At 38.5% G+C, this 18,687-nt stretch overlaps 1 protein-coding gene across 7 annotated transcripts in view; it reads left to right on the top strand.

The window, feature by feature from the left end:
* Positions 1-6,644: 6,644 nt before the first annotated feature.
* LOC102956603 (complement factor H-like) overlaps positions 6,645-18,687 on the top strand; it is a 200,018-nt gene continuing 187,975 nt past the window's right edge. For all 7 annotated transcript variants that reach the window (XM_042976088.1, XM_042976091.1, XM_042976094.1 and 4 more), the window contains exon 1: positions 6,645-6,781. In XM_042976088.1, coding sequence (XP_042832022.1) covers positions 6,724-6,781 — 58 coding nt within the window. In that variant the 5' untranslated portion in view covers positions 6,645-6,723. The remainder of the gene's footprint in view (positions 6,782-18,687) is intronic.

Here is an 18,687-nt window from a genome sequence, read left to right as displayed (position 1 = left end):
TTTAGCCACGCTGATGGGTGTGAGTTTGTATTTTGATTTGTATTTCCCTGATGATGAGTGGTGGTGAGCATCTTTTCATGTGTCTGTTGGCTATCTGGATGTCTTCTTTGGGAAAAGTGTCTATTCATGTTTGCTGCCCATTTCTTCACTGGATTATTTGTTTTTTAGGTGTTGAGTTTGGTAAGTTCTTTATAGATTTTGGATACTAACCCTTTATTCAATATGTCATTTGCAGATATCTTCTCCCATTCCATTGGTTGCCTTTTCATTTTGTGGATCGTTTCCTTTGCAGTGCAGAAGGTGTTTATCTTGATGAGGTCCCCGTAGTTCATTTTTGCTTTTAATTCCATTGCCTTTGGAGATGTGTTGAGCAAGAAATTGCTGCGACTGAGATCAAAGAGGTTGTTGGCCGCTTTCTCCTCTAAGGTTTTGATGGTTTCCTGTCTCACATTTGGGTCTTTCATCCGTTTTGAGTTTATTTTTGTGTATGATGTAACCAAGTGATCCAGTTTCATTCTTCTACGTGTTGCTATCCAGTTCTTGCAGCACCATTTGCTAAAGAGACTTTTTTCCATTGAATATTCTCTCCTGCTTTGCCAAAGATTAGTTGGCCATACACTTGTGGGTCTTATTCTGGGTTCTGTATTACATTTGTCTATGTATCTGTTTTTGTGCCGATACCTGGTCTTGATGATTACAGCTTTGCAGTAGAGGCTAAAGTCTGGGGTTGTAATGACTCCCACTTTGGTTTTCTTTTTCAATATTACTTGGGCTGTTCAGGGTCTTTTGTGGTTCCATACAAATTTGCTCTGAGAAGAATGCCGGTGCAATTTTGATTGGGATGGCATTGAATGTGTAGATTGCTTTGGGTAGTGTTGACATTTTAACAATATTTATTCCTCTAATCCGTGAGGATGGAATGTTTTTCCATTTCTTTGTGTCTCGTTCAATTTCCTTCATAAGTTTACTATAGTTTTCAACATACAGGTCTTTTACATCTTTGATTAGGTTTATTCCTAGGTATTTTATGGTTCTTGGTGCAATTGTAAATGGGATGAATTTCTTGATTTCTCTTTCTGTTGATTCATTATTGGTGTATAGAAATGCAACTGATTTCTGTGTATTGATTTTGTACCCTGTGACTTTGCTGCCTTTATGTATCAGTTTTAGCAGCCTTTGGTGGAGTCTTTCGGGTTTTCCATATAGAGTATCATGTCCTCTGTAAAAAGTGAAAGTTTCCCTCTTCTTTGCCAGTTTTGATGCCTTTTATTTCATTTTGTTGTCTGATTGCTGAAGCTAGGACTTCCACAACTGTGTTAAACAATAGTGGTGAGAGTGGACATCCCTGTCGTGTTCCTAATCTTTGGGCTGGTGGGGGGGATGGAGGAGATCTCCATCCACCCCGCCCCCCCCCCCCCCCCCGCCCTCTGGTAACCAACAGGTTTTTCTCTATAGTTAAGTGTCTGTTTTTTTCTTTTTCTTTTTCCCACTATGTTTTGTTTCTTAAATTCCACATATGAGTGAAATCATATGATATTTTTCTTTCTGTGACTGATTTATGTCACTTAGCAATTATACTCTCTAGCACTATCCATGTCATTGCAAATGGCAAGATTTCATTCTTTATTTATGGCTGGGAAATATTCCATTGTGTGTGTGTGTGTGTGTGTGTGTGTGTGTATTATAAATATATATGTACGTCATACATGTATATGTATTCCATTATGTATATGTATATGTATACCGTATGTGAATGTATGTGTCTATGTTATATGTATGCCACCCTCTCTTTATTCATTTATCAGTCACTAGACATTTGGGCTATTTCCCTAATTTGGCTGTTGTTGCTACTATAAACATTGGGGTGCATGTATCCGTTTGAATTAGTATTTTTATATCCTTTGGGTAGATACCTAGTAGTACAGTTGCTAGATTGTAGGGTAATTCTATTTTTAACTTTTTGAGAGACCTCCCTACTGTTTTCCAGAGTGGCTGCACCAGTTTGCATTCTCACCAACATTGCCAGAGGATTTCCCTCTCTCCACATCTTCACCAATACCTGTTGTTTTCTGTGTTGTTTATGTTAGCCATTCCGACAGGTGTGCGGTGATACGTCATTGTAGTTTTGAGTTGTACTTCCCTGATGTTGAGAGATGTCGAGCATCTTTTTATGTGTCTGTTAGCCATCTGGATGTGTTCTCCGGAAAAAGGCGTATTCATGTCTTCTGCCCGTTTCTTAACTGGATTATTTGTTGTTTGGGTGTTAAGTTTATATCTTGTTGTTGGGTGTTGAGTTCCTTATATGTTTTCAGTATTAATCTTATGAAATTTTAAAAGATTGGAATTATTGAGAGTACATCTCAGACCAAACAAAGTTAAGCAAGAAATCAGTGTAAAAGATAACTAGAAGAACCCCAAGTTACCAGAAATCGACACTTTAGAAGACAATCTTTTAAAAAATTAAAGCAGGACTTCTAGCTTTTGTGGTGTGATGAGCTTGGTGAACTCACTGAGCTTACTGAGGACATTAAGAAACAGACTCACACATTACCAGTTGCCTGATTTAAGACAAAAGTCAGAGTGAAGCAGTGTAGTAGGAAGGAGGTGATATTTTCAGTAAATATTGCCCGAACAGTTGGATAGCTGTATTTTAAAAATATGTCTGTCGCTCTTAGTACCAGATACCATACACAAAAGTCAAATGAGTTGTAAATGTGAAAGAGAAAACAATGCTTTTAGGGGAAAACATTATTGCATCCTAGGACTAGGCAAGGATTTCTTAAATAGGACACGAAAGGTACTAATCCAAACGGGAAACAATTTTAAATTTAATTCAATTTTAAAATTAAGAAAAACTCTTTAAGTTTATTTATTTGTTTTGAGGGAAAGAGTGAGTGTACATGCACAGGCACGTGCCGGGGTGGGGGGGGCGGCGGGAGGGGCAGAAGTGCAGAGAGGGGGAGAGAGAGAGGGAGAGAGAGAATCCCAAGCAGTCTTCACATTCATAGTGTGGAGCCTGATGGGGATTGAACTCAGGAACTGTGTGACATCATGACCTGAGCCAAAACCAAGACTCGGATACTTAACCAACTGAGCCACAGGTGCCCCAAGAAAATTATTTTTGGTTTTAAGCTCCAAACATTTTCTTTTTGTCCATTGCAATGATTCTATCCCGTGACATTAACAAGGACTGTCTCTGCTGTGGCTAGAGCCATAGACATGCAAGGCGACTAGTGACCCAGAATTCTTTTCTGCTTACACGTGTCAGTGAATTCAGCCTAAATTTGTGGTTTGAACCCTCTGAAAACGTGTCCAGCTTCTAAAGCTGGCTACCAACTTCCAAAGCAGGCTTGAAGGATACGTGTGAAAATATTACACCCAAGCATAACTATGAAAACCAAACATCTAACTGTTCAATTTAAAATGAAGAAATTCTGCTCAGTAAAAAACATGTAACACTGAGCAAATAGCCCATCGACGGAGAAAATATTTATAGTACATATGTCCAAGAATGTACAAAGAGTATAGAAAGAATTCCCACAATGAGGTAAGTAAAAGACAGATAACTCAGCAGCAAAGACTTGAATAGACAATTCACCCAAGAGGATATCTAAATGACCAGTTGCTACATGCGAGTTCTCCACTTCATTTGTCATCGGGAAAAGGCATATTAAAGCCACAAAGAAGTACTGCTCTGTGTTCACCAGAATGGCTAAAATCGCACAGATTGGAGACATCAAGTGTGTTGAGGATTTGGAGCAATGTATACACTGCTGATGGCACACCAGTTAGCAGAATCCTTTTGGAAAACTCTCTGATGTTACCTGGTACACGTAAACGTATTCACGCGTCGTGTCCTACCATTTCACTCCTCAGTATGTACTCATCAGGAATGACGACCTGTCTTTACCAAAACCTCATAATAGGCTCATAGCGGCACTACTTCTGTTAGCTGCAAACGAGAATCCACCCAGATGCCCAGTGGCAGGCACACAAATAAAATGAGATATGTTCAAAGAATTGAACATTACACGCCCTAAGAATTAATGGTCCGCAATTAAACCCAACAGCGTGGTTGAATGACACACGGTTTTTCACGAAAGGCTCTGAATACTAAAGACTCAGGATCTGATCTCTCAGCTGCTGCAGAGTACCAGACAGGCAAATGGACTCCATGTTCCCAGAGATCCGGAGAGGGGTCACCCTGTGTGTGGTGAGAGGAGGGCGAGAGGGACTGACTGAAGGGACAACCGGGGCTTCCCTGAGACCTAGTGCTGCGCGGTTTCCTGAGCTCGGTGCTGCTGCAGAGGCGTCTTCACCTTCTGGAGATTCAGCAGACCCTTTGCTTCCCTTCTCTTCATGCTTATCGTATTTCAACATAGAGTTTTAGCAATCCAGCATTCCAGTTTCTTGAGTTTTGAATTGTTAAACTCATTTGTGTCCAATGAGAGTGATCCTGTTGTTTCACACACGTATGTGACACGTCCTTAAAAGAGTAAGTGCATGGCAAAAACAGACACATAGACCAGTGGAATAGAGTAGAAACCCCAGAGTTAGACCCACAAACATATGGCCAACTAATCTTTGACAAAGCAGGAAAGAACATCGAATGGAAAAAAGACAGTCTCTTCAACAAATGGTGCTGGGAGAACTGGACAGCAACATGCAGAAGGTTGAAACTAGACCACTTTCTCACACCATTCACAAAAACAAACTCAAAATGGATAAAGGACCTGAATGTGAGACAGGAAACCATCAAAACCCTAGAGGAGAAAGCAGGAAAAGACCTCTCTGACCTCAGCCATAGCAATCTCTTACTCGACACATCCCCAAAGGCAAGGGAATTAAAAGCAAAAATGAATTACTGGGACCTTATGAAGATAAAAAGCTTCTCAACAGCAAAGTTGTTTCAACCAACAAAACTAAAAGGCAACCAGTGGAATGGGAAAAGATATTTGCAAATGACATATCAGACAAAGGGCTAGTATCCAAAATCTATAAAGAGCTCACCAAACTCCACACCCGAAAAACAAATAACCCAGTGAAGAAATGGGCAGAAAACATGAATAGACACTTCTCTCAAGAAGACATCTGGATGGCCAACAGGCACATGAAAAGATGCTCAACGTCACTCCTCATCAGGGAAATACAAACCTAAACCACACTCAGATATCACCTCACGCCAGTCAGAGTGGCCAAAATGAACAAATCGGGAGACTATAGATGCTGGCGAGGATGTGGAGAAACGGGAACCCTCTTGCACTGTTGGTGGGAATGCAAATTGGTGCAGCCACTCTGGAAAGCAGTGTGGAGGTTCCTCAAAAAATTAAAAATAGACCTACCCTATGACCCAGCAATAGCACTGCTAGGAATTTACCCAAGGGATACAGGAGTACTGATGCATAGGGGCACTTGTACCCCAATGTTTATAGCAGCACTCTCAACAATAGCCAAATTATGGAAAGAGCCTAAATGTCCACCAACTGATGAATGGATAAAGAAATTGTGGTTTATATACACAATGGAGTACTACATGGCAATGAGAAAGAACGAAATATGGCCCTTTGTAGCAACGTGGATGGAACTGGAGAGTGTGATGCTAAGTGAAATAATCCATACAGAGAAAGACAGATACCATATGTTTTCACTCTTATGTGGATCCTGAGAAACTTAACAGAAACCCATGGAGGACGGGAAGGGAAAAAAAAAAAAAAAAAGAGTGTAGAGTGGGAGAGAGCCAAAGCATAGGAGACTGTTAAAAACTGAGAACAAACTGAGGGTTGATGGGGGGTGGGAGGGAGGGAAGGGTGAGTGATGGGTATTGAGGAGGGCACCTTTTGGGATGAGCACTGTCTGTTGTATGGAAACCAATTTTACAATAAATTTCATATATTGAAAAAAAAATAAAGATAAATAAACTAAAAAAAAAAAAAAAAAAAAGAATAAGTGCATGGTTTGCGGGAAAAGCAGGTCCCAAATATCAACCAGCACTGCACTCTTGGCAAAGTTCACTCACGTTGTCTGGGTCTTGTTTGTGAAAGCGTTGCCTAACGTCAAGCTCTGTAAATGATTTCTTTTAAAATTTTTTTAATGTTTATTTATATTTGGGGGGGGAGGGCAGAGAAAGAGGGAGACTGAACCTGCAGCAGGCTCCAGGCTCTGAGCTGTCAGCACAAAGCCTGGCTTGAGGCTCGAACCCACGAGCTGGGAGATCATGACCTGAGCTGAAGTTGGATGCTTAACCGAATGAGCCACCCAGACACCCCTGTAAATGATTTTTAAAGGTGCTTTTATTGTTTTATCTTTTGAAGTTTACACACAATAGATCTGAATGGGTTTGAGTAATTAGAGAGTTAATGAAATCCGAAGTATATCACCGGTTACTGCCTTGCACATTCCAAGAACCTGAACATGTTCCAACTTAGAACAGCCTGGGTTTATAAAAACAAAAGTGGGTCACAGCGTTAACATTCAGTGGGAGTGCAGTGGGAGTCTGATTCCAACCCTGGCATTGCTGGGGCTTGTGATTGATTTTTTTTTTTCTTTTACTTTGCAAGTTTCTGATGGGCGGAGCATCTAGTAATCCCTTTCCTTCCCAAACTGTGTTTCAACTTCCTTTTGGAGCAAGTGCTTTGCTGCTCTAATCACAGCTTTTAGCAGAAGAGCAGCTGACATAGAGTGAGCAGTGTCGGCTATTAAATGTGCCCCTAAAGGATCCTCAAAATGAGATTTTCAGCACAGGTTGTTTGGCTTTTGTGGTGGACTGTTTGTGTTGCAGAAGGTAAGAGTGAAAAAAAGAAAGCCTTTTCTGTGTTATAAAACATTTTCTGTTCTGCTTTTCACAGTGGTAACAGGAATTTGGTGTAGATTGTGATTTAATTACTGTTCTGTAGCTTAGTGTGTGAGTGGCTTTTGACATTGTTAAGTTTCAAAAAATAGAAGCAGCTTATTTAGATGATGTGATTATTCGTCATAATTTTATTTAATGTAAAAATTCAAAACAAGTTTTAATATTTTGAATGCTGTAATATAAGCATTTCCCTTGTAATTATCATAAAACATAATTTACTCTTTTTGCTTAGAGTTTTTACCCAAATGCTTTCTGTGAAAGTATTAAGAAGCATATGAACATATATAGAACCAGAACAGAAATTAGACAATAGAAACCTTCAAATCATCTAATGACTAGATTTATCTCAGATATAGATGTTAACTCTTTCTAAAGAAGAATCCCTTTAGCATTTACAACTGTTACTGTCACGGCCTTAAAAGTCTGATAGACAAGCAAGCGTTACTTGTACCTTTGGCATGAATATATCATATAAATTTGAAAAAAATGAATATGCAATGTTTATAACATCCAAATATTCTCATGGGTGTTTTCCTGTGGTTGTATTTGAGGTATATTCTAGAAGACCAGTCTAAAGACTATTCTTAAGAGAATAGTGAATATGAATGTAGAAGTTTTTATTTTCTGGCATTAGTAAGGCGATTTCTAGACATATAATTACATTTAATTCGAACACTACTTCTCAAGAGATTAAAAAGTTTCTTTGGATGGAATTTGGTTTCTAGTTCATGATAGGAAACTGTGTGATACTATTTGATTTGCTTTTTTTGAATGACATTTTTAAAACAAATGAGTTACCTATCATTCATAAATTTCCAAAACATTTCAGTAAGTCAACAAGTTTTTTTGAATGCTTGCTTCCTGTCAGCCTCTAAGCATTGAAATATACCAACAAATAACACTAAAGCTCTGTCATTGATGGTCTTTCAATTTAGAAAATGAAGGCAGGTATCTCTCTTTAATTATATTCCTCAGTTATTTTTTTAAGGTTTAATCAAATATGCTTAATTTTTTTTTTCTGAGACACGGAGCGTTTTTAGTTTCACAGTCTGATATGCTATTGCTTGATTTTTAGTTCAGAAACCTTATATCCAGCCACCTTTTAAACTAGCTATACAATCGTATTTACTGCATATGTAAATATTGCAGTGTGTATTCAAATGTAAAATATTATTGTATTGGCAAAGAGTTCCAGAACACTCTTAATGCTACAAACCATTACAAACATCTTTTTCTGTACACGAGTGTTTCTGTCTTTTCTTTAGCAGGAGTATGTTCAGTGTCTCAATATTTACATATTGTTTGCCTAGGCTTTATGTAGACATCATTTGTCATGTAAGGAAGATTTGTTTTCTTTCCAGCTCATGTTTAAAACTCAAGAATTGATGCCTAGTTTAATTAAACTGTTTCAGTGATTACAAAGCGGAATTTGAAACTTTAAAATCGGGTGTTATAAAGCATGTATTACAAATTAAGTAATACTGATGTAAACTCCTTACTTACATAATTGATTCCAGCCGACTCATTTCACCTGTATTTTCTATTTCATCAAAACGTGTTTAAATGTGGCATCCGTTTCTGCTGGTGAATTAGGCATTAGCACTCTGCACACTATCGTGAGACTGACTGTAAATCTGGCTAAGTCCTAATAGAGAAACTGTAACATTACTATTTAAAGTATTTAAAGCAGTACTTTAGCCTCATGATTTTCCCAAAAGCGCACATGATGCACAAGTGAGTAGAAAAAAATCACATGAATTTTCAGCAGATGTAGAACTGTGATTTATTCCTTGTTTGCCAAAAAGTTCTAAAACTGGTTTGAAATGCCAATTCCATCAGTCTACCATACCTAACAGAAATTTCACTCAACAAAGTAACCTTACTCATTAAAAATATCCATATATCCTTCAATAGTTGCCTCTGGTTTTATTTCCCATGTAGAAATAAATATGAAATAGTAAATTGAGATATTGAGAAATACCAAATTGAATAGTGAATGGTAAATTGAGGAATTGAGAAGACAGTTTGGAACACCAGCACAATCTGCTGTACTCAACCGGTCTTAATGTTTTAGTATTTCATAAATTGCCTCTGTCCTGTTCAGAGTGAACATTCCTCAGAAAATCCTCCTCACTCTAAAGAGGAATGATAGCCCATAAGAAGAATTTATTGGCCCAAGTTTCATGGAGACCAGTTAGTACCTTTTCGATGCAATAGGCTCTCTGCTTTGCCATTGCCATGCGTGTAGAAACATTAGTTGTTTTCCTTGTAAAACATCGCAGTTGGACGAATCACCACAGGCTGCTAAGAACTGGTCATATTCACAGGACAAAGTTGAGAATAACAGTCCCTCAATCTTACCACATAGTAGTTTCTGTTTCCTGGAATATATTATGACCAGCTTTTCATGTAGATCATTTAGTCTTCGGGTCTACAAAGTGTATAATCATTGAAATTAGCCACAGCCCAGAAATTCCTGGCTGAGAAATGTGAATAAATTAAAAACCTCCTAAAACTACTAAAATTTTGTTTGGAGAGATGTGGGTGTTACCTAATTGTGGAGGTTTCAAGGGCCAAAAATAATCTTTCAGGAGTAAAATATAGATCAAACCTAGAGAGGTTCTCTTCTATCAGAAAACAAAGTAAAACAATTTTTTGTATATTGTTTCAAGTACAAGATGGTTTCCAATTTTAGAGTTAACCCTCAAATGGAAAAAATAATTGATGTTATCAATCGTAAGAATTACTTATAGATTAATTAAAAGTACTATTTTATAAAGATGTGTATGAATGTTATACATACTTATGTAATCCAGAAAACTTGAGGTAGTGGCGTTTAATCCCGAACCCTGTGTTTCAATGCCAATATGATAAATAGGAATTCGCCTTCTGCTCTCAAGAAAACTCCAGTTTTTAGAAGTATTTGTGTGATGTTTACCTATATGGTGTGATTTAAAGTTGTGCAGTGGTCACTTGCTTTCAGTATCCTCTCTTCTTTGAAATGTAGTAGGGGCACCTGGGTGACTCCTTAGGTGACGCATCCAACGCTTGATTTTAGCTCAGGTCATGATCTCACAGTTTGTGTCATTGAGCCCCACAGCAGGCTCTGTGCTGACAACTGGGAGCCTGCTTGGGATATTCTCTCTCTCTCTCTCTCTCTCTCCCTCTCCCTCTCCCTCTCCCTCCCCCTCTCTCTCTCCCTCTCCCTCCCCCTCTCTCTCTCCCTCTCCCTCCCCCTCTCTCTCTCCCTCTCCCTCCCCCTCTCTCTCTCCCTCTCCCTCCCCCTCTCTCTCTCCCTCTCCCTCCCCCTCTCTCTCCCTCTCCCTCCCCCTCTCTCTCTCCCTCTCCCTCCCCCTCTCCCCCTCTCCCCCTCTCCCCCTCTCCCCCTCTCCCCCTCTCCCCCTCTCCCCCTCTCCTCCTCTGCAGTTTGCACTCTGTCTCTCAAAATAACTAAATGAACATTAAAAAAAATAAATTCTATTAAAAAAAAAAGAAAATGTTCTTTAAAAAAGAAAAAAAGACTGGGGCGCCTGGGTGGCTCAGTGGGTTAAATGGCCGTCTTCAGCTCAGGTCATGATCTCGCGGTCCGTGAGTTCGAGCCCCACGTCTGGCCCTGTGCTGACAGCTCAGAGCCTGGAGCCTGTTTCAGATTCTGTGTCTCCCTCTCTCTGACCTTCCCCCGTTCATGCTCTGTCTTTCTCTGTCTCAAAAATAAATAAACGTTAAGAAAAAAATTAAAAAAGAAAAAAAGAAATGTATTGATTTTACTAGATTCAACAAACCTGAAATTTATGTGGAATACCAAACACTGAATAAATACTTTAGTAAAATCCAATAGTATTTACTGCAATTTACTGTGAATCATTATAAGCTGAAAAGTTCTCTATTACAATTTCAGTGAGGAAAGGTAGAAACGGATGATGAGGGTGAAGAAGGGACTAAGGAACTCTGGAAGTTGAGGTGGCCCTGGGGAGGGGAGATCTGATGGGTGAAGCGTGACAGTGAGCGCCATGAGAAGGGTCAGAGCAGACGCCCCGGGAGTGTCACGAGAGGGAGAGGTGTGCCACAGCAAGCCTTGTTTATTTTTAATGTAGACATAATGGAGAATGCATATGCTACTTTTCTGCCTGCACATAATGTTAAACTACAACTCACTTATCAAGTTTTGTTGAAATTGTTCTTAGCTGAAAATAAGTGTGTCCCCCAATGACACGTAAATTCTCTTTGGCCTTTGATTGCTAGGGCTACTGGCCAAGGCTACGTGGATCCACTTTTCTTTGCCCAATCCCTGATTGTTCTACAACCTTTGCACTTTCCTTTCTTCCCAATTATGCCTCCCCCTCACCCCACACACCATTCCTACCTGCCCAGGATGTGAGTTTTTCCCAACCAGTCTATCCTGTGCTCACTAAACTGATGTGCACTTTACCCATAGCTTAACAACTTTAACTAGTTTCAGAATATGGTGCATAAACAAGAGATGATATATTTGGGGTAAAATGTGCTACATTTTAGGGAAAAAAATCACAAAAATAACAAACGGGTTAAATAGGTTTGACATAGCACTTCTTTGTGTTTGGACGTTTTAACTGAGAGAGCCAAGTTTCTCAAACCATGTTGACCAAAAATGTAATAGATAGGAAAGTGCTTATAGAATTGTTCCTTCAAAGTCTCCCCAAAGCCTTTTTGAACAAATTTAAAATGCTTCCTGACTTCAAAATTATGGCATACATTCAAAATTAAGACACGTAGACAAGAGGTACAATGGAGTTACAGATAGTTTCTTGGGTTCATGCAATAGAGCTTTGAGATCACTGCACATGTGTTCTCATGTCTTATCTTTTACATTGGTTACTGTCTACTTTGCTCTTCCCATGGGTTGCCTGCAATCTGCGGATATAATGGAAAGGTTCCAAAAGAGCTTCATATTTATCCATCCCTTCTTTCATTCATTTACTTGCCTATCCAATGGTCACTTTTTAAGTGCCTGCTAAGTGCCAGGCATTAGGACTAGCATTTACCAAAAGGCCATTTAGTGGGGAAAACAAAAGGAATGATTATTGTATTTCGTCAACATATTGTATTTTACTGTATAAAGCATTGTGATGGAGACAAGGAAAAGAGAGACTACAGGGTCATTTAGAGGAGGCAAGAAATCCAAGTTGCAATGAGTTTGGAGTGGGATCAGGTTGGGGAGTTTGTTTGTAAGAGGTGGAATGAAGAGAGCCAAATCTGTCAGGGTCACGATGGCATCTTGGGTAGGCTTTGAAGGTTGGATGGGAGTCATGGAAATAAGGATGCCAGGGAGGAGGACATTCAAGACTGAGGAACATGGCTCCTGGGTGGCTCAATTGGTTAAGCATCGGACTCTTGATTCAGCTCAGGTCATGATCTCAGTCTTGACATCGAGTCCCGTGTGGAGCTCCACCCTGGGAATGGACCCTGCTTGGGATTCTCTCAAACTCCCTCTCTCTCTCTGAATCTCTCTCTCTCTCTGTCTCCTTTTACTCCTGCCCCCTCCATAAAAAAAAAAAAAAAAAAAAAAAAAAAAAAAAAAGGACTGAGGAAACATCAGTTGTGTTTACAAAAGACTGATAGTAGATCTGTAAAAATGGAGGATTGAAATCATCCCCACCTTTCTAAATCTTCCATCAGTTACAATTCCAGAAGTACTACAGGTGAAATTGGGTATAGTGTGTGTTGTTTTTCTTCTTTTCTTTTTTAATCCTTATCCTCAGGATTGACATGGTAATTATTCAGATGCAGAATCATTCCTGCTATAGTTTTTAAAGGTCCTTATTTTAATGTCTCCCTCCAACTAAGCTCCTTTTTTATAGCAACCAGTCAATATATACTAACAACTTATTTTAAGAAGCTACCATTTTGACTTGAACAATAATTGGCATTAGGTCGTAGCGATCCAAATACTACACATTTCAAGAAATTTGATTTCAGTGATATATTCAGGCTGTATCCTGATAGTAACTTGCTTCAATCCTAATTATGGCATACTTGTATTCTGCCCAATTTCTTATAGCTATGACCTGTTCTCCCATTTGCTTTCCATAATCCTGTAATTATCTTCATGGTCTTTACACTGTTAAAATTTCAAGAGGAAATTGCATAGTCATATTTAAGAAAATTTTTAAGCATAAGTTTATTTTTTCAAATGCCTCAATAGTATAATATAATCTCTCTCTGCTTTTTCTAGAGTTTATATTTTTAAAAACTTCATTGCAACCGATAACTTTATTTATAGACGTGTATATATTATTTGCCACATATCTTTAATTATCCTCATGTTATTTGTAAAATAATCTGAATATATCGTATTTTGAAAGACTAATTGGATCATATCATGTACATGTATATGTAACTAATATTCATATATACCAATGAGAAGATAGGAAAGAAATTTAACATAAAATATCTATTTTGCCATTTCCATTTTGTCCATTTGATTTACTTTTTCGATGTTGATTTTTAGTTTGGCTTTAGAATCTGTTCTAATGCCTACTGAGTTTAGAATTAAGCTATTTAAAAAGTAGTATCTCCTATTCTTTTTTTCTCAAAATAATTTTAGAAAAATAGAGTAATTGTACAAAGAGACCAACCTTACTCTACCAAAGCAGTCTGGTATACATTTGATTGAGGTTTTCTTGATTAGGTTTAGAATGTCTTACAAATGAAAGGAAAATTCAGCAAAGAATTTTAATCACAAGAGTGACATGACCAATTTTGGAAAAAAAATCCTATGTAACCCCGTGGAGAATGGAGGCTTGCAGACTAGCTAGCAGACTGTGTCACAGTGAAGGTGGCAAATGGTCATAATCACAACTCAGATTTTGGAGATGGCACTGGAAAATGGGGCAATGGAGTAGGGGGTCGTGACACTGTTTTCGTACAGTCAAGAGATGCCATTCAAAGTTCATGGAAAAAGCACCATAATTTTAAGAGTTATTTGAAGTAAAAAGGGTAATCAATATGAGAATACTTATACTATAGTAAACATATATACATAGTAAAAATTGTGAGAAGCTGTTAGGAAGATTATGTGAAAGGTGTGTATATTTGTCTTTCCCATCTGGTTGTTAAAAGCAATTAACCAAATTTGAAAATTCAAGAGCAGATGGTATAAATGTATTATTTTGAAACATAACCTGAGGAAAAGGCATTTGCCTCAGGCTAGCTAATGGGCTAGTGGTGTGTGTGTGTGTGTGTGTGTGTGTGTGTGTGTGTGTGTGTGTGAATTGATTACTTTAAATGTTTTGAAGATGGATTACTCTTGGCCGATTAGTTCAAAAAATAATTTAAATGAAATAAATTAATTGATAAAACTTTATTACCTTTACCTTGCATTAGCTTAATAGGATAGGAACTGTGTTTATCAAAATATTAACATATTACTAAAAAACAGTTCTGTACTCACAATATTGGCATCTGTGTTTGAAAATTAACTTATTTTTCCAATAGCCAGAATGCCATGAAGTGGATTTGAATTTCTGAAATGAAAAACACACATATTAGCCTGCAATTAAGCATAAAATCTTCATCATGAACATTAAATTTAAAAACGAACAACAAAAAAAATCTGGCTCTTTGGAAGAGGGGGGAATCCAGAGAGGTGGTTTGTGTTGTCTTATGACAGGATGTTAGCACCATCTAGTGGAGAAACAGAATGTTTACTTAAATTCTAAAAATCAAAATTAATGTAGAATCATTTATTAAAAGTTCCCTAACATAAATGTGCTAAAAATGTGCTAAAACATCAAAGAGAAATTACTGCATATGAAATCTCACACAAGTATTATTTACTACAGAAAAGTCTAGTTTTATATGGAGCGTGTATGAAATGTGAAACATGTTCATCAGAGATGGGTTCCATGATGGTCTTCACCTCTGTTGATTATTTGCCCCTTACCTTTTAAAAAGAAATTCTAGAATAGAATGTTAAGCCATTGTCATAAAACCAAGTAAAGAAAGGAGTTATGCAGTGAAAGTAATACTAATAAATATGTCTGGTGATAAGTATCTTTGAATTTGCCATTTTTAAAAGTAATCATTGGAGACCTAATGTAATCATTCTATCTTTCAAAGTGTTTTTTTAAATTAAAGTTTTTATTTAAATGTAATCATTCTATCTTTTAAAGTTTTTATTTAAATTACAGTTAGTTAGTATCTACTGCAATATTAGTTTCAGCAGTAGCATTTAGTGGTTCATCATTTACACATAACACCCAGTGCTCATCACAACAAATGCCCTCCTCAGTATTCATTACTTGTAATCCATTTCCCCACCTACCTCCCCTCCAGCAACCCTCAGTTTGTTCTCTATACTTAAGAGTCTGTTTTATGGTTTGCCTCTCTTTTTTTCCTCCTATGTTCATCTCTTTCATTTTTTAAATTCCACATATGAGTGAAATCATGTGGTATTTGTCTTTTTCTGACTGACTTATTTTGCTTCGCATAAATACACTCTAGTTCTGTCGGTGCATTACAAATGGCAAGATTTCATACTTTTTGATGGCTGAGTAATATTCCAGTGTGTGTGTGTGTGTGTGTGTGTGTGTGTGTGTGTGTGTGTGTGCTGCATCTCTTTATCCATTCATCCATCAGTGGACATTTGGGTTCTTTGTATAGTTTGACTAATCGTTGATATGCTGCTGTAAATATCAAGCTGCATGTAGCCTTTCAGAATCAGCATTTTTGTATCCTTCTGTTAAATACTTAGCAGTGCAATGGCTGGATTGTAGGGTAGTTCTATTGTTAACTTTTTGAGGACCCTCCATATTGTTTTCCAGAGTGGCTGTTCCAGTTTGCATTCCCACACCAACACTGCAAGAGGGTTCCCCTTTCTCTGCCTCCTTGCCAATGCCTTGTTGTTTTCTGTGCTGTTAATTTCAGCCATTGACAGGTGTGAGATAGTATCTCATCGTGGTTTTGATTTGTATCTCCTTAATGATGAGTGATGTTGAGCATCTTTTCATGTATCTGTTGGCCATGTGTATGTCTTTGGAAAACTAGTCATGTCTTCTGCCCATTTCATAACTGGATTATTTGTTTGGGTGTTGAGTTTGATAAGTTCTGTATAGATTTTGGATACTAACCCTTTATCAGATATGTCATTTGCAAATATCTTCTCCCACTCTGAAGGTTGCCTTTTAGTTTGTTGATTGTTTTCTTCATTGTGCAGAAGCTTTTTATCTTGATGAAGTCCCAATAGTTCATTTTTGCTTTTGTTTCCCTTGCCTTTGATGACGTATCCAGTAAGAGGTTCCTATGGCCCAAATCAGAGAGGTTGCTGTCTGTGTTCTCTAGGATTTTGATGGTTTCCCATCTCATATTTTGGTCTTTCATCCACTTTGAATATATTTTGTGTACCTTGTAAGAAAGTGGTCCAGTTTCATTCTTCTGCATGTTGTTGTCCAGTTTTCCCAACACTATTTATTGAGGAGACTTTCTTCCATTGGATATTCTTTCCTGCTTTGTCAAAGATTAGTTGACTATATAGTTGTGGGTCCGTTTCTGAGTTTTCTGTTCTGTTCCACTGATCTGCGTGTCTGTTTTTATACCAGCACTATGCTGTCTTGGTGACTACAGCTGTGTGATGTAGCTTGAAGTCTGGAATTCTGATGCCTCCAGCTTTGCTTTTCTCTTTCAAGATTACTTTGGCTATTTGGAATCTTTTGTGGTTCCATACAAATTTTAGGATTGTTTGTTCCAGCTCTGTGAAAACTGCTGGTGGTATTTTGATAGGGATTGCAGTACATGTGTAGATTGATTTGAGTGATATAGATATTTTAATGATATTTGTTCTACCAGTTCATGAGCATGGAATATTTTTCCATTTCTTTGTGTTGCTTTCAGTTTCTTTCATCAGTATTCTGTAGTTTGCAGAGTACAGATCTTTTTGCCTCTTTGATTAGGTTTTTTCCTAAGTATCTTATGGTTTTTGGTGCAAATATAAATGGAGTGAATTCTTTCATTTGGAAATGAAATTCTTTCATTTGGAAATTTCAAATGGAAATGAATTCTTTCATTTTTCTTTCTCACTATTGGTATGTAAAAATGCAACAGGCTTCTCTGCATGGAGTTTGTTTCCTGCAACTTTACTGAATTGTGTATCAGTTCCTGAAATTTTTAGTGGAGATTTTTGGGTTTTCTATGTAGATTATCATGTTGTCTGTGAATAATGAAACTTTGATTTCTTCCTTCTTGATTAGGATGCCTTGCCTGCCTTTCTTTCTTTCTTTCTTTCTTTCTTTCTTTCTTTCTTTCTTTCTTCCTTCCTTCCTTCCTTCCTTCCTTCCTTCCTTCCTTCCTTTTTTTCTTTCTTTTTTACTTTCCTTTTTTTTTTTTTTCTTGACTGATGCTGAGACTAGACATCCAGTACTATGTTAAGTAACAATGGTGAAAGCGGTCATCCTTATCTTGTTCCTGACCATAGAAGAAAAGTTCTCAGTTTTTCCTCATTGAGAATATGTGGCATTTATGATAATGAGGTATGTTCCCTCTATCTCTCTTCGTTTGAGTGTTTTTTCGTTTGTTTTTTAGAAATAGAGAAAGCACGTGTGTATGGGAGTCAGGGGAGGGACAAAGGGAAGAGAGAGAGAATCTTAAGTAGGCGCCACATCCAGTGAGGAGCCTGACATGGGGCTTGATCTCCCAACCCTGAGATCATGACCTGTTTATTCTGATGGGAATTCTCTGTGCCTGCTGGATTGGATGTCTGTTTCCTTCCCAAGTTTAGGGAAGTTTTCAGCTATAATTTCCTCCAGTGAAACTTCTGCCCCCTTTTCCTTCTCTTCTTCTGGGATTCCTATGATACGAACGTTACTATGATTTATGGAGTCACTGAGTTCCCTAGGTCTGCATTCATGATCTGATATTTTTCTTTACCTCTTCTCTTCAGCTTCATTATTTTCCATAAGTTTATCTTGTATATCACTGATTCATTTTTATGATTCTAACGTCCGTATATACAAAACTGCAGGACAGTTGTCTGTTGGTGCCTGGGACTGGTGGCTGTGCTGGTCTGGAATCTGGCCCCTGCGGTTCACTCAGTGTCAGTCCTGCTCCAGTAGATAAGCAGTTACAGGCACGGAGGGGCTGGAGTTCATGTAAGTAGGCTCCCAGTGGAGCCACTGTCCTGTTCCCTGAAGCCCCAGCATGTTGGTGTTGGTAAGAAAAATGGCAACACCCCAGTCTCTCCTCCCCGCAGGGGGTGTCTCAAACCGTGCAGTTCAGGCAGCGCCTTACAGAGTAGCGTGGGCATTCAACCTGTCCTGCTCCACAGTCTCCTCCAGCACCTCGTATCCCACTCTGCGTGAACCTGGTTCCAGAATAATGCCACTCTGCCCTGCCAACGAAGGGCCTCAGGTTGGCACCTGCAATGTCTTTGTCCTTGGGCAATATGCCCTCTTCCCACAGTACTTGGGAGGAAGGGACTGCTGTCTGCCAGTGCTTGAGAACTTGAGACCTTGAGAATGCTACCGCACCCCAGGACTGGCCCCTCTCGCCACCAGGTACCTGCACACAGCCGGCTCCAGTCCAGAGAAAGTCAAACAACCCTAAAAACTCCGATCTTCACTTATAAGGCTGTTTGCAAAGTAGAAATTGGCTCTATCTGTATTTTTTGTTCCCCTGTCCATGGTCCAGAGAAGTTTTCCTCTTGTCCAAATACAATCCCACACTTCTACAACCTTTCTTCACTTCCTTTTGTCTCTCCACAAAAGTGGTCCCCTCCTCTCCTTGCCTACACTGCCCATTTTTTCTCTCCTGATTCTCAAACGCCTGCCTCTGTACCACCAAACTGTCTCGTTCCACCTGTGGGGATC

The sequence above is a fragment of the Panthera tigris genome, chromosome F3, assembly GCF_018350195.1.
Source record: "Panthera tigris isolate Pti1 chromosome F3, P.tigris_Pti1_mat1.1, whole genome shotgun sequence".
NCBI lineage: Eukaryota > Metazoa > Chordata > Mammalia > Carnivora > Felidae > Panthera > Panthera tigris.
This window is presented reverse-complemented; position numbering and strand designations above follow the sequence as displayed.